Source organism: Cibotium barometz, chromosome 18 (genome assembly GCF_041138505.1).
Source record: "Cibotium barometz isolate CiBa-2024 chromosome 18, ASM4113850v1, whole genome shotgun sequence".
In the NCBI taxonomy this organism is placed as follows: Eukaryota; Viridiplantae; Streptophyta; class Polypodiopsida; order Cyatheales; family Cibotiaceae; genus Cibotium; species Cibotium barometz.
In genome coordinates, this window is record NC_141063.1 from 59459168 (window position 1) to 59472752 (window position 13585).

A 13585-nucleotide genomic window follows, 5' to 3' on the forward strand; every position below is an offset into this window, starting at 1 on the left:
GGCACACTATTGCACATCACCGCTTATATTAATAAGTGTGAACGGGTAACGTTCATGGGTGATGGTTGTAGGCCAAAGATTTAGTGATGTGTAGCACGGGGGTACCTGTCACGTGCACGCCCGTGCCATGGCTAATCTTCGGTATGAACTATCTTAATCCCTAATTAGTGCAACATTTAGGACAGCAGATAGTGACATCATCAATAGCATCAAAAACATCAACAACAATATCTACATCATCATCTTCATCAGCATGATCTACAGCTTAGGATCAGAATCATCTCATCATCATCAGCATCCACCTCATATGGGGGGCATGGAACCCTGTCGGCAACAAACAGATAGACAGTTGTCAACAGCCAGCTTAGGGTTCCAAGCACTACGTAGGACAGTGCCCAATTGGATGGCTAGCAATGGAAAACATCAAGCATAAGCGCAACATTAAAGAGAAGCAAATCTGAATATTTGTCTGACATAACTGGCCGACAACAGGGGAAACTCGCCGACCTGGTCCTTCAACATATATATAAGCAATAAGTCATAATTCAGTCTAGGTATTCAGAAGTTCATCATTCATACGTCATAAGTTATCAGTGTAAGTTTCATCATTCATACATCATAAGTTATCAGTAGAAGGGCAAAGGTCACCCCTATGGAGCTGACCATAGCCCTAAGTTATGTACAAGCATCATGTAATCTTTTTGTACCATATTAATACAAAAAACCCTGACACCGAGTCCCTCTCTTCTTCTCTCTCCTTTGTCTTAATCATCTTAATTCAACATCAATGTTCTTAAGCAGGCTTAGGACTGTGGATAACTACAACAAGGCTTCTGCACATGCAACATTGGTATCAGAGCGTTCAGGTTCAGCCCACTAAGCAATGTCCCAAGAAAGGTGCACAGTTCCAACAGAAAGGATGCAGCAAGTTAGCAGATTAAGTGATCTACAACAAGCGAAGCCAGAGGAAGCATTCCCTGAGGGTAGGTACGCATACCCAGTACCTCATTAACTCTCAAATCATTTTCAAAGGCCTAGCAACAGGCATGATCAATTCCGGTAGGTGACCCGATGCTGCGTCAAGGTTAAGGGAAAAGCAAGCATGGAGACAGCAGTGAACAGATGCTCTATAAGAATATGGCATAGCCGAAAGAGAGAGCAAGACAAAGCACAATAGGCAATGCAATAGATACACAATGGAGAGAATTTAAAATTCTGATCATACCAAAGAGGTACAAGTGATGGTGCTGTCCACCCGTATGCTCTCAAGTAGAGCTTAGATAGCAATCTAGACAGACTCTGAATGGAGGATGTACGAAGTGTAGAAGGGCGTGGATACTCACAAGCATTGGATGCCTTAGCTCATGGCAACCATGTCCATATATAGTACCATAGTTTTTCCATACGGCAAACGCATACGGGTATGGAAGTACGGAAAAAGTACCATTCAGACCCCCAAGAAATTCCATACAACACCCTAAATTTAAGGAAAATCATGCTACATATGACACAAAAAACCAAAGAACTTGAAAGTTGAAACTGCAAAGATTTTGGGATTAGAAAAAACATAAATGATGTAGAGCCGAAATCCAAACTCCAAACCATGGGCCACCATGTAACATGTTATATAAGTAGGGACTCGAGCGTGGAGTGAGCAAATGCCAAAACCTGTCACTTGTAGCCTGTAGGTTGTGCCATGTGGAGTCTGGACAAACATGAGAAGGTCAAGCCTCAAGAAACTAAATAAAACATGAGTGGAAGCGAGTAAAAACATGGATGATGGAGTGCTCACTGCTCAGTGGGCAGGCCGCAAAACCTGTAGATTGACTCCTGAGCAGCAGTGAGGAAAAACATAAGTAGGAAGTGGACAAAACATAAGTAGAGAGTGGAAGAATACTAAGTAGTCCTAAGCCTCATCAAAGCTCCCCTCATCCTCAGCATGATCAATGGACTCCTCATCCTCATCTACAAACTCCTCCTCATCATCATCATCATCAACAACTCATAAGCCTCGGTAGCAACTGAGCATGATGTCCCAACATGGCTAGAGGATGGCTGGCCATCTGTAGAGGGTGGGGCAATCGAAAGAGGCTCCAAAGCCTCATCTACCTCTGCAATAGCCTCTTGCAAATCTTGCAAGGCAATCAAGCGCTCCTCATCTTTTTCTTTGTTAAGTATATCCAATGTGATCTCCATTCTCTCATAGCCTCTTTCTTTGATCTTGGAGATGAGCCTCAAGTTTGTGTGTATAAAAATAGGCTTCTCCATATGAGAAGGGAGAAGCCTGTTTCTTCTCTTAGTATGAATGAGAGAAAATGTGCTCCAATTTCTTTCACATGGGGAGACACATGTGCCTTGAGAAAGCACGCTAAGTGCAAGAGGTTGTAATTTGGATGTGCAAGCCCCAAATGTCTCCCACCATTTCATACCCTCTTGCATTCTTTTCTCATCTTTTGCAATGGGACGAGCAAATGTGCCGCTTTCTCGCTTATACTTGTCCAGCTCATCAATGAGATCTCCTTGCAAGGTCAAATCACCCTTAGTGTATTTTTCCAACAATGTCATCCATCCATCATGCACCTCGGTCCTCTGAGCCACTATCTTGCTCTTTTCCTTTCCATACAGGGTGCAAGATATAGCCCACAGCATGCAATGGTGTGTGCATCATTTCCGATCTACCAATGCATAGGTCTTCGATCTCTTTCATCTTATTGACCTCAATGCCTTGCATGTTTTGCACTTGCTCTACCATACGATCTGTAAGCTCACACATGAGGCCCATGGTGGCTCCTTCCCTGTCAACCAAGCGGAGAATCTTCAAAATGGAAGCGCATATCTTGACAATGGTTCTTACGCCTTGCCAAAAAGATGCAGAGAACACAATGTCTAACACTTCAATTGCCTAAGGGGTCTTTGATGCCTTCATTTTTTCAAATTTATCATCAATCATCAGCTTGCGCACACCCTGCATACATCTCCATCCAAGAGAGTAACAAGCATAATAAAAAAGTCTGCAAACCAAGTTGGAGAAGGCTCCACCAAGTCCTCCTTGCTGAGTTTTCTAAACAATGCTAGCACTATGGACTTCCTTGTGAAAAATGTGACAACTTGAGGTGCTTGGTTAGCACTTTCACAACCCAAGAAATTTTGACAATGTCCTCAAACAAGAGGTCCAAGCAATGGCATGCACATCTAGTGTAGAAACTGGTCGGCCACTCCTGTTCAACCAATTCCCCAATCCGAACGAAATTCGATGCGGTATCCATGCATACCTGCACAACATTTGCTAGGCCAACCTCAATGATAATCTGCTTTAAATACTGGAAAATAAACTCCCCAGATGTGTCCACAGATTTCAAGAATACAATGCCATGAATGGAGCATGCAAGAAAATTTATGAAAGGCATGCGCCTAGTATCTGACCATCCATCAGAAACAATGGTGCATTCATATTTTTTCCATTTCTCGTACACACCCATGATCTCATGATCAATGCATTTGACCTCATCCACTAACTCAGTGGTGTGCAAGCAATGGTAAGATGGAGGCATATAAGAAGGACCGGCATGTCCAATTGCCTTCACCATCTCCAAAAACTAAGGACTCCTCACTTTCCAATGCAAAATGTCCTCTACATAGAATCTACGCACTGCAATGGTTGCTTGCTTTCGTGCTTGTACATTCCATGCATTTGTCAAATTCCCCTTCCCTTTAGACATCTTTCTCTTCTTACATGATGACTCAACATTTGCGCTACCATTGACTTGTGTACTTCCCTATATTTATGTAGAGCACATTGTCTCACGAGAGTTGCAAGACCTTTTCAAAATCATGCTCATGTTGCTCTCATAAAGGAATTTTTTTATTACAAAAGTGTTACTCTTATTAAAATTGATTTTTAGGCATAGACAGTAGCAGAAAAGATCATTATATCATCTAAAGATGAACACACACTTTCCTATGCACTCCATAAAAACCCAACACATCATCTTGTTAAACGTTGCCGGTGCAATGGTGAGGCCAATGGCATCAACACAAACTCATAGCAGCCACATTCAATCCTTAAGACTGTTTTTGGTATGTCAACCATAAAGATCCGAACCTGATGATACCACTCTTGAGATCTATCTCCATCATGGGGGTTGCCTTGCATATGGGTTTAAGGACCCTATGCCACCTATCCTAGGCATGTCGGCTAGGCATAGCTAGCCTATTCAGCATGTTGGCCACCGGAATGATGTGCATCATTGATGCTATTAAAATAGCATTTTCCTTGTCCAATAAACAGGCCGACAACATATCTGAAAACCGACCAGTAGCCAGAATCCATATATAAGCAAGCGCCAAGTTCACAACATAAATCATTCATTACAAATCAATCTACAGGCATTAAAGAGCAGTGATGTGTGCCTAGAGCCTCCAAATCTTGCGCATACAATTAGCATTCAGCACTTTACTGTGCTACAGTCCCACGGCCTCCGGGAAAATCCATATATGGACCACCATCCTTGCCTTCAAAAAGTCCCACATGTAAGCCCAGCGGGGCATGCTGTGACAAACTCAACAACATGTCCAAGAGATAAAGATATAGAGAGAGAGGGGAGAGAGAGAGAAGAGAATAGGGATCTTGCACAGTACACCACATTGAGTGGGAAACAGACCGTGCTCCCTTTCAAAAAATTATTCAAGAACAATCCGCGGGCACGCTAGCCAGGATCAATACAATCAATGAATACAAAACAAACAGATATGCCGATGTAGGATATCCAAGTTGATGTCAATGTCGAGGCACGAGATCTCTGATGCCGAGCACACCACGGGGATGACCCACAAGTATCTCTCACCTGGCTAGTACCAAATCTAATATCCAAATCCAAATCCAATGAATCGAAATCTAAATCCAAGTCCAAGTCCAAGTCCAAGTCCAAATCCATGTCCAAGCTATATGTCTAAGTTCCATGTTCATGTCCAAGTTCCATGCCCAAGCTCTATGTCTAGGCTCTCCATGTCCAAGCTCTATGTTCCATATCCAAGCTCTATGTCCAAGTTCATATCCAAGTTCAAGTAGTCCAAGTTCCCATGAGTAATCTCCACAACTCCTCCAACCTTGTCAATGAAGAAAATCATGGAAAAGCTCTTTCTGGCAAGAAAACTGATATAAAACCTATTTTAATGGTTTTTGGGCGATAAAAACATCCAAAAAGCAGTTTTTGGTGCAGTTTTAGGGTTTCTGAAATTTATGTCCGAACATGTCCGTATCACCCATGCATATGTCCATACAAGTCTAGGGCTGACCATACATCTGAAAAGCAAGTTGGAGAAGGTGTTAATGGCGAAGAAGAAGCTCTCCATGATCATAATGATGCCCACACACACTCCATGATCTCCTTCATTCTTCAATGATCTTGTTCATGGTACTGCAAGAGAAGTCCAATCCTTTTTATACTTATAAGAGACCCTGCTTTTTGCCAAAAAGCCTTCATGCTTTTGCTTTGTCTTTTTATGCTTTGCTTTTCTCTTTCTGCCTTTGCTTTTGCTCTTTTTACTTTTATTAATAAAATATTACTCAACTTTTTGTGCTTTGCTTTTTTGGCTTTAAGGCCTTGCTTTTTGGCCTTAGAGCTGCTTTTTGAGAAAGCGCCTTTTAGCTTTTTGGTCCGGCTCAGTCTCCTCTTTCCAATGGTGCCCTTGGCTTGTGTCAACCCTTTTTGACTTTTTGCTTTTTCTTGCTTTTTGACCAAAAATGGTGCTTTTTTCTTAATCAAACCTTATGAACCCTGTCCCCATGTCTTCTTTCACCTGTCGAGTGTCCGGGCATGGTCATCATGTGAAATAGAGCTAGGAGGGACAAATAGTTACACCACATATGCCTACCAAAGAAGGAATCAACAAATGGAAACCCACGGCTTCTTATAAAAAATGCATCATCAGTACCACAAGACACTAGTATGCTCAGACCAACATTTCGCTACATGCTGAGTGCCAATGCTTGGTCCTCCCTATGGGCACCTCCTTATGGAATGTAAGGTCCCTCCCTCTCAATATCAGTTAGTTTCTAATTTTGTGAAGCAATTATGTTGTGAATTTTGGACATGATAATGAGCTAGAAAATTTCTTAAGCTGAGCATTACAAAGAGTCGTGATAATTCTTGAATTTGAGAGGAACAAGGTGCATTAGAAATTTATCAAAGAAAAATAATAAATTATTTGTGAAAATTATTTTAAAAAAAGTTACTTTTGGGATTTTCGATGGGGGTGAAACTTGGCCCAATTTCAGTACCTAGGTGTGCTCAAAAGCGAACCTTAGCTAGTTAGACCTTCGTAATATTAATTAAGCAAGAGATCAACTTAAGGAGCTTGCTTACCCATCCTATAACGCCGTGCCTTGCATTTTGATCCAGAGTCAACGGAGGTTGAGCAGGAAGCCCCCTTGGGTTTGGAACCATTGGCTCCACCAGTGTGAGACAGGGTCTAGGAAGACCCCAGGGAATTGGGCTTATTACCTCCAATGGGAGTTGGTCACCTTTCAACTCCATGTTATGAGCTATTTGCACAGCAAACACAAAATCTTTAGGAGAAAGACACTAGATGTCCCACAATATGCGTTTGTCTAACCCATATAAGAAAATGTGCTCTCCGTTGGTCATTAGGTGCAATTGAGGCTAAAGTATAAAATTGAGATTTTATAAATTGAAAGAAAGTAAAAAATTAAAGAGCTAAATTAAAGAGCTAGTGGAACACTTTTAGAAAATTAGGTGTGAAATTAAGTAAAATTGACCATAAAGTCCAATTTGGGCAAAATAGTGTTTCGACCATTGAGGTTGAACAACGTATGAAATTGGGATTTATAAATTGGGAAATTGAAGAGCTAGTGGAATACTTATAAGAGGATGGTTTTTCCAACAAGGTTGCATACAAGTGGAATGATATTGAGAAGGTGCAGAAGACCCGTTTCTTATCTTCCAAGTACATGAACTGATTGGAGACAAGTTCCTGGGACTCAAATAAAATTCCCGGCATAATCACATGAAAACCCAATTTGTTCCCTATGAAACACGAAACAATGAAACGGACGAAATGAAACAAAACGCCCAAATTTGAGATGTTTCCCAAATTTGATAATAATCATAATAAACTTATTCTTGCTCTCTTCTTCTTCTTCACCTTCACTTTCTTCTCCTCTCCATCTAAATTTTCACCCATAGACACAAAATGATGAAACAGACAAAACACTTCTTGTGGCTATCCGTAACAGTCCCCAAATTCGACTTCTTGGTCAATTTCACCTAATTTCACCTACAATTGTTGAAGAACTTTGAGGCTATCTTCTGAGAGAATTTTTTACTGGTGTTGCTACCAACTCTAACTATGGGCTCTGAATGTCTATTGGTTCTTCAAAATTGGAAAGCACCACCTCCTCCTATCCAAGATAGGTCCAATGCATCTACAAATCTGAGCTTTCTCTTGCCAAAAAAAAGCGCTAGTGAGTTTTCACTAGACCATCCTATGCTAAGACTGCAAGCTCACTCTCAACAAAAGCACTAGTGAGTTTTCACTAGACCATCCTATGCTAAGACTGCAAGCTCACTCTCTAGAAAAGAAAGGGGATTACAAAGGCAGCAAAGAGTATCATCTTTCAAGGGCCAAGGTGGTGTTCTACAGATCATCCACAATCCACGTCTGGCTGAGTTGGCTTGAGGCTTCTCTGTCTGCAGGATGCTGTGAGTCTCCATGTTGCTCTTGTGAGTGAATCTTCAATTCAACTTCACTAGATTCATAAGTTGGGTGTATCCATCTCAAAAAAGTAATGCACAAGGACATAAGAGAAAAATACCCTATTTTCTCTTTGAGAACCAGGGCTGCTTGCAATTTTTGGCCTGAAAGCATTGGGATTACGTTCTAAAGTGGCTTCCACTGCTTCTTTCCGGACAGCTTCATTCTCCACATTATTACAGCAATTGACACAGTTGCACCCATCACAGTATGTCCCTGAAGCAAAGCACTCACAATACCTGTAAAGAACAAGAAAGAAAACCACACCCACCAAGATCATACATCACAAACCTGGCTCAAAACGCAAGCACATACTAGAGGATTGCTACGGCATGTGCATGGTGTGATGCAGCAACACTCACAGTTTTAAACAGCGAGAATTCTTGCAGTTACATTGTTTGCACTTCTTTGGAGTGCCTTCTTTTGAATCGAATGCCGGTCTGATCCTTGAAGCCCTTGGGGGAGACCCAGTTTTCCTGCCAAATAATTGAGAGCCATTGTGAGACAAATGTTAAGGGTGGTATCTTCATTACTTCCACAATAAGGTGGATGCAAAGACACGTTATAGCTGTGATTCAATACGGTGGACAAACAGAGGACAAAGGAAAAATTCCTTACATAGTCAGTGGTGGCCGGACTGAGGCGTCTACTGAGGAAGGTGTGCCATCATACATGGATGTGAAATCTAGCTGTCGAACAGGCTTTCTCGCTGGATGATCCTCTTGTTGTACCAGTGCTGACTGGACAGGTACTGGGTTTGTCGTCGGTACACCTTGTCCCATAGGGCCCATTGGACGAAACATGCCTCTGCTGTTTACAAATAAAGCCAGCACATGCTCATTATAAAAGACATTGATAGATCTCTTTACTAAATATAGTCCAAGCCAACAACCCAGGTCATCACATCTGCAAACACATGCAAACCAAGCAGAATATCTTGCACCATGACATGAGGCCGTACCCTGCAGGTGACAATGGGAGGGATAAGGGTAACGCTGGCACTGTGTGAGAAACATACCCGAGCATCCCTTGTACAGCTGTCCCTGTTCAATTGACAACCAACATCCTCTTTTAGTAAAACTATTTTCCCTGCTCAGTTTTACTTCAAACCCTCACATGAGTACACGGGAATTAAGGACACCAAAGAAGAGGATCCCAATGTGAGGACATTATTAGTTACTAATCCCTTGGATCAAGTATAAAGAGAGGATGCAATAAGAAGCCCCAAAGGTGGCAATAAAGCCAACTAAGGGTGGCTTCAAAGGACCCATCCCGCCACACCCGCACCTTCCATCAATATAAGATATCAAAAATCATAGCCTGGGGGGAGCATGATGAATGGGTGGCCTTCTGAACCCGCCCTTATATTAAAGGGCAGGGTTCATCAGGGAACAAGCAAGCGTCATGAATATGTTTACACCATGTGAATGAATTACATCCATGGCCGATCATGGGCATCCATGACTAGTGATGGGCATAATGCTGATTAGAAAGCGGGGTCTTACAATTCAAGAACATGAAGCATATCGACATATTTATTTAAAATAAGGTTGAGCTGTTTACTGTTTTGATTGTTGGGTTGCATACTGTTTGGGTTGTTGGCTGCTGCTGCTGCTGCTTCAGGATCCACGGGGCGTGCTTGCTGGTCCCCTCCGCCTATGGACACTGATGGGACCCCCGCCATAGCCCCGTCCAAAAACACGCACAAGAGAGTGTAGTTTTGAAAATTACAGGTGTCGATCGATGATTGAGCGCTCCAGTTTCGATTCAGACAAAAATGACACTGCACCCACAAACGAACAGAGCATGGGGTTTCAGAGTTGCCCCCTTCTGCTCTCATCTTCTTTGAAAGAGGGAAATTTGATCGGAATTCAAAAGGGTTTCTTATAACCTGATAAAGCAGAAGCCATTTGTCGGCGTTCGCAAGCAAAACCCAAATCGCAAAAATGGCGAGTCCTTGCAGATTAGATGTGAGAGAGCGAGAGAGACAGAGGAGAGCAAATTTTTGAAGACGATGCTATCAGTAATCAAATTGAATTCAAAAGACCCAACCCCACATATAAAAAAGAAAAAGCAAACAATTTTTTAAAAAAAAGTTCAGATTTTAAATATGCTCGTACTCTCCTCTTTGTTTGAATTTTCAAAAAAAAATCGATTCTCCAATTTGCTTGAATTTTCAAAACAAAACAAATCGATTAGGCCCTTTCCACACTCCTCTTTGCTTGAATTTTCAAAACAAAACAAATCGATTCTCCATGCTTCATACATGATCATGCTTAGGCCCTTTCCACACTTGGACGGTAGAAATCTATCCAAGACACATACATGGCCCACTATCTGCGGAGGTCTTGGATGGCAATCACGGCCATTGGTGCCACAATTTGGTGGGCCGTAACCTATATATTTGTCTTGTCATCGTACAAAGGTTGTCCGAACAAACTAATCTTTAGCTTGTTGTAAAGCTCTTGAGAAGTACAATCAACCCTATGGAGCATCCTACTTCAGTCCAAGGGTAAGTACTCTCTGTTTTGACTTTTTCATAAAGTCAACAATGTCAAGTTGACCACTCAAATGGAATCCGAATCGGATGCTTTTGATGGCTTGAATGGAATCTTTAAGAGAGTGCTTTCACGTCATCTTAACACCTCTAAATAGCCTACACCAATTTTGGGTGCATTAGGGTTTTCGGCCTGTCAAACTTTGCCAATTTAACCTGAATTAAGAGTTAATAGTGATCAAATCGCGTGTTTGACGACTTGATGGGAGACTCTGAGATAGTAATTTCAAGCCCTCTAACACCTTCAAAAAAGCCTGCACCATTCCGGACTGAATTGGACTTTTGTTGACTACATTGCATAGGAAAACCAACACAATTTTCCCATAGCTTTCCCCAATTTTGATGAATATCTCAATTCTCAACTTCAATCACTCAATCTGGTATGTTATGAGCATATACAAGTGTGTAAGATTCATGCCATATCCATCATCAAAATGACATAATATCCATTGCTCTTAAGTACCAAGTATATTTCATGCATCTATTGCACCATGCTCTTTTTCTTTTACCCATTTAAATCTCTTTGCCTTTATAATCTTCAATTTAATTGTTTTCAATGAAGCGCTTTACACTTGCCTATCTCCAAGTTTAGATCCAAGGCAAAGGTTGGGGCTAAGTCTTTACCTCTATGTACCTAATCCTCCATCTATCCACTTTTCCAAGGCACTCATGAATAGATAGATTCAAGCAAACTCTCCCCTTGGCCTCTCCTCCGATGTGCCAAGGTACCCTCTCCACAATCTAGATTCTATGAACTTGAGAAGACCAAATATAGATTGCTTGGAGAAGGTAGGATCACTTACAAGAAGGGCATTTATACATCACACCATTACAAAATTTCATTATACTCACTTCAATGGTTCCACACAATTAACTGCAACTCAAGATTATGTGCATGACATCCATAGGCTTCAAGAATCTTTCAAGATTGCAAAATTTTGCTCCATTCTTGTCCGAGTTGGCAAATGGTCATCAAACGTAACCAATGCAATATGGACACATAAGCATGAATGTTATGCACTTTCCCCTTTTCCATGCATGGTGATCATTATATTTCTACCATTTAGAACATAAATGTTGATGTAAGAGGCTCAAGGGATTGAAAAGAAGCATGAATAGGATTAGGGAAGCATGATTAAAGTAAGGCTTCATGATGATAATGTCCACTCTTCATAGATTTTGACCTATAACCATAAAATCCCCAACCAAATGCAATAAGAGTGATACGAATGTAAAGAGAAAGGCAAATGGAAGAGAACTAATACACTGGATCACAACAATATACATTGGAACCCCTACTTTTGGCAAAACCCCCAAATCTTCAAGAGAGGCTAGAAACCCTATAATCTTGTGAGAAATGAGGCATTGCTAGTATGTATGTATAGAGGAAGGCTAGGAGGTAAGCATTATGCAAGAAATTGATAAAGAACACTTGCATAAACAATAATTTCACAAAATCCCCAAATCTTGAAAGAGGCTTGAAAGCTTACCATTAAGCCTTGTAAATGCTTCAAGAAGCTCCCACATGCTTATAAGAAGCACCTCCAAGTAGTGGTTAAGCATGTAGATCACTAAATGGACCACCATCTTTCCATGAAATCTATGCGATTTTGGTGCAGCCTTATGGGTAGAAAATTGTGACTTCCCTTGGCTAGATAGCTACTCTATATGAAGCTAATGAGGCCTCCAAAATTTGCCCTAAGCTTTCACAAGCACTTGAGGTAGGTATGGTGAGATATGGCTGTGGTAAGACTCAAGCACAAAGAGGGAGAGGGAGAGGAACGAAAACGTGAGAAGTAAAAAAATTTCCTAGTTTTGGTCCACAGCTTCCCAAAATTTGATTTCTCTCCCCAAATTTGGTCCAAAAATTGCTGCAAATGACTAAAACCTTGCCCAAATGTCCCAAAAATTGGAAAAAAATGCAAGGTAGAATCATTGTATTCCCAATGAGAATACCTTTTGAAAGCTTTATGTATTCCCAGTGAATACCATTAAGCTTGTCATGGTGCACCCAAGATTATCAAGAAAATAACTCTTGTTGTAAAAAAGGTAGCCCCTCTTTGTAAAAAGAAAAAAAACATTTGAGATTCAAACAAAATGAATTGTTGGTACCTTAAGGTTGTGGTGGTTGTTATTACTACCTTCTCTTAGATTGTTGTGATGAACACAAACATCATAGCCACAAAAATGAGTGCTACCAAATGCAAAGCAAATGTAAATCTTGATTATTCCCCCCTACCACTTCAATTTATTTTCTAGTGCTTACCTTAGCAAGCACCTTTAACAAGAAGATATGCTTGATGATTTTTTGTAGTGGGGGAATATGAGAGACATGCATAGATTCAAACTGTTGGGATAAGATATGCTTGATGGTTTTTGCACCAAGGAATATGAGAGATATGGATAGATTCAAATTGCTTGATGGTTTTTGCAAACGAGGAGTATGAGAGATATGCATAGATGTAAACTGTTGGTGGGTAAGATTACAAGCCTCTTAATAAATTGGGTAAGATTACAAGCCTTAAGATAAAGTGGGCCAAGAGATGGATTTTAATACTTTTCACTGGATTACAAACTAACTGTTAATCACCATAAACACATAATTTCTTAATTTCTAAGTCACAAGCTTATCGAAGACCAAAGATAAGAGCATGATATTCCGCTTGATTACAAGTGATAAAAGAGCTTGACCTCATGAAGATGTGAGGACCATCCTAACACCACCAATAGTGAAGCTTATGGAGATGTGAGGACTATCCCAACACTCCGCTTGTTTTTTTAACCTCAAATAAGCTCTTTAAAAATGCAAGGACCATTTAATTATTATACAACAAAATGAGGATGGTGATATCCCAAGTGACATTGTACTCTACAAACAAGAAGGATGAGTGGTAGTTCACAAGATTGCATTACTTTAGCCATCCTTGGTGCACCAAAAAAGAAGACCCACCCTTTAATGATAGTGAATTTTATGGTCCAAAATCTTATTGATTGAGAGCTAATTAATGTTGAGGTTGGAGTGGTTGATTAGGTGGAAAGAGTTGTTGAGTTCCAAAAATTGTGGGGGAAGAAGTTGTTGACAAGGGTTTGAAATGCTTGGACCCCATATAAAACTTTTTGTTGTTGTAAGGAAACTAAGATTGTCAAATGGTGCTTTGATGCAAGAAACCAAGAAATTAGCAAGTTTTAGTTGATTTTGTGGTGATTGCACAAAGGAGTGTGTGTGAGTCTCCATCAATCATTCCCCTCCATTTT

General features: G+C 40.8%; 1 protein-coding gene and 1 pseudogene across 5 annotated transcripts in view; both read right to left on the reverse strand.

Annotated features, from left to right (window-relative positions):
* LOC147629542 (protein tesmin/TSO1-like CXC 5) overlaps nt 1–9807 on the reverse strand; it is a 28782-nt gene extending 18975 nt beyond the window's left edge. Inside the window, exons 1-6 of one of the 5 annotated variants that reach the window (XM_086812817.1) lie at nt 9665–9807; nt 9337–9556; nt 8735–8816; nt 8392–8580; nt 8136–8249; nt 7835–8012 (exon numbers count right to left, since the gene is read on the reverse strand). In XM_086812817.1, coding sequence (XP_086668943.1) covers nt 7835–8012; nt 8136–8249; nt 8392–8580; nt 8735–8816; nt 9337–9457 — 684 coding nt within the window. In that variant the 5' untranslated portion in view covers nt 9458–9556; nt 9665–9807. Of the gene's footprint in view, nt 1–7834; nt 8013–8135; nt 8250–8391; nt 8584–8734; nt 8817–9336; nt 9557–9664 lie in introns of all 5 variants that reach the window. The other 4 variants (XM_086812816.1, XM_086812820.1, XM_086812819.1 and 1 more) reach the window with 4 other exon arrangements.
* Nucleotides 1841–3587, reverse strand: LOC147629543 (uncharacterized; annotated as a pseudogene).
* Nucleotides 9808–13585: the final 3778 nt, after the last annotated feature.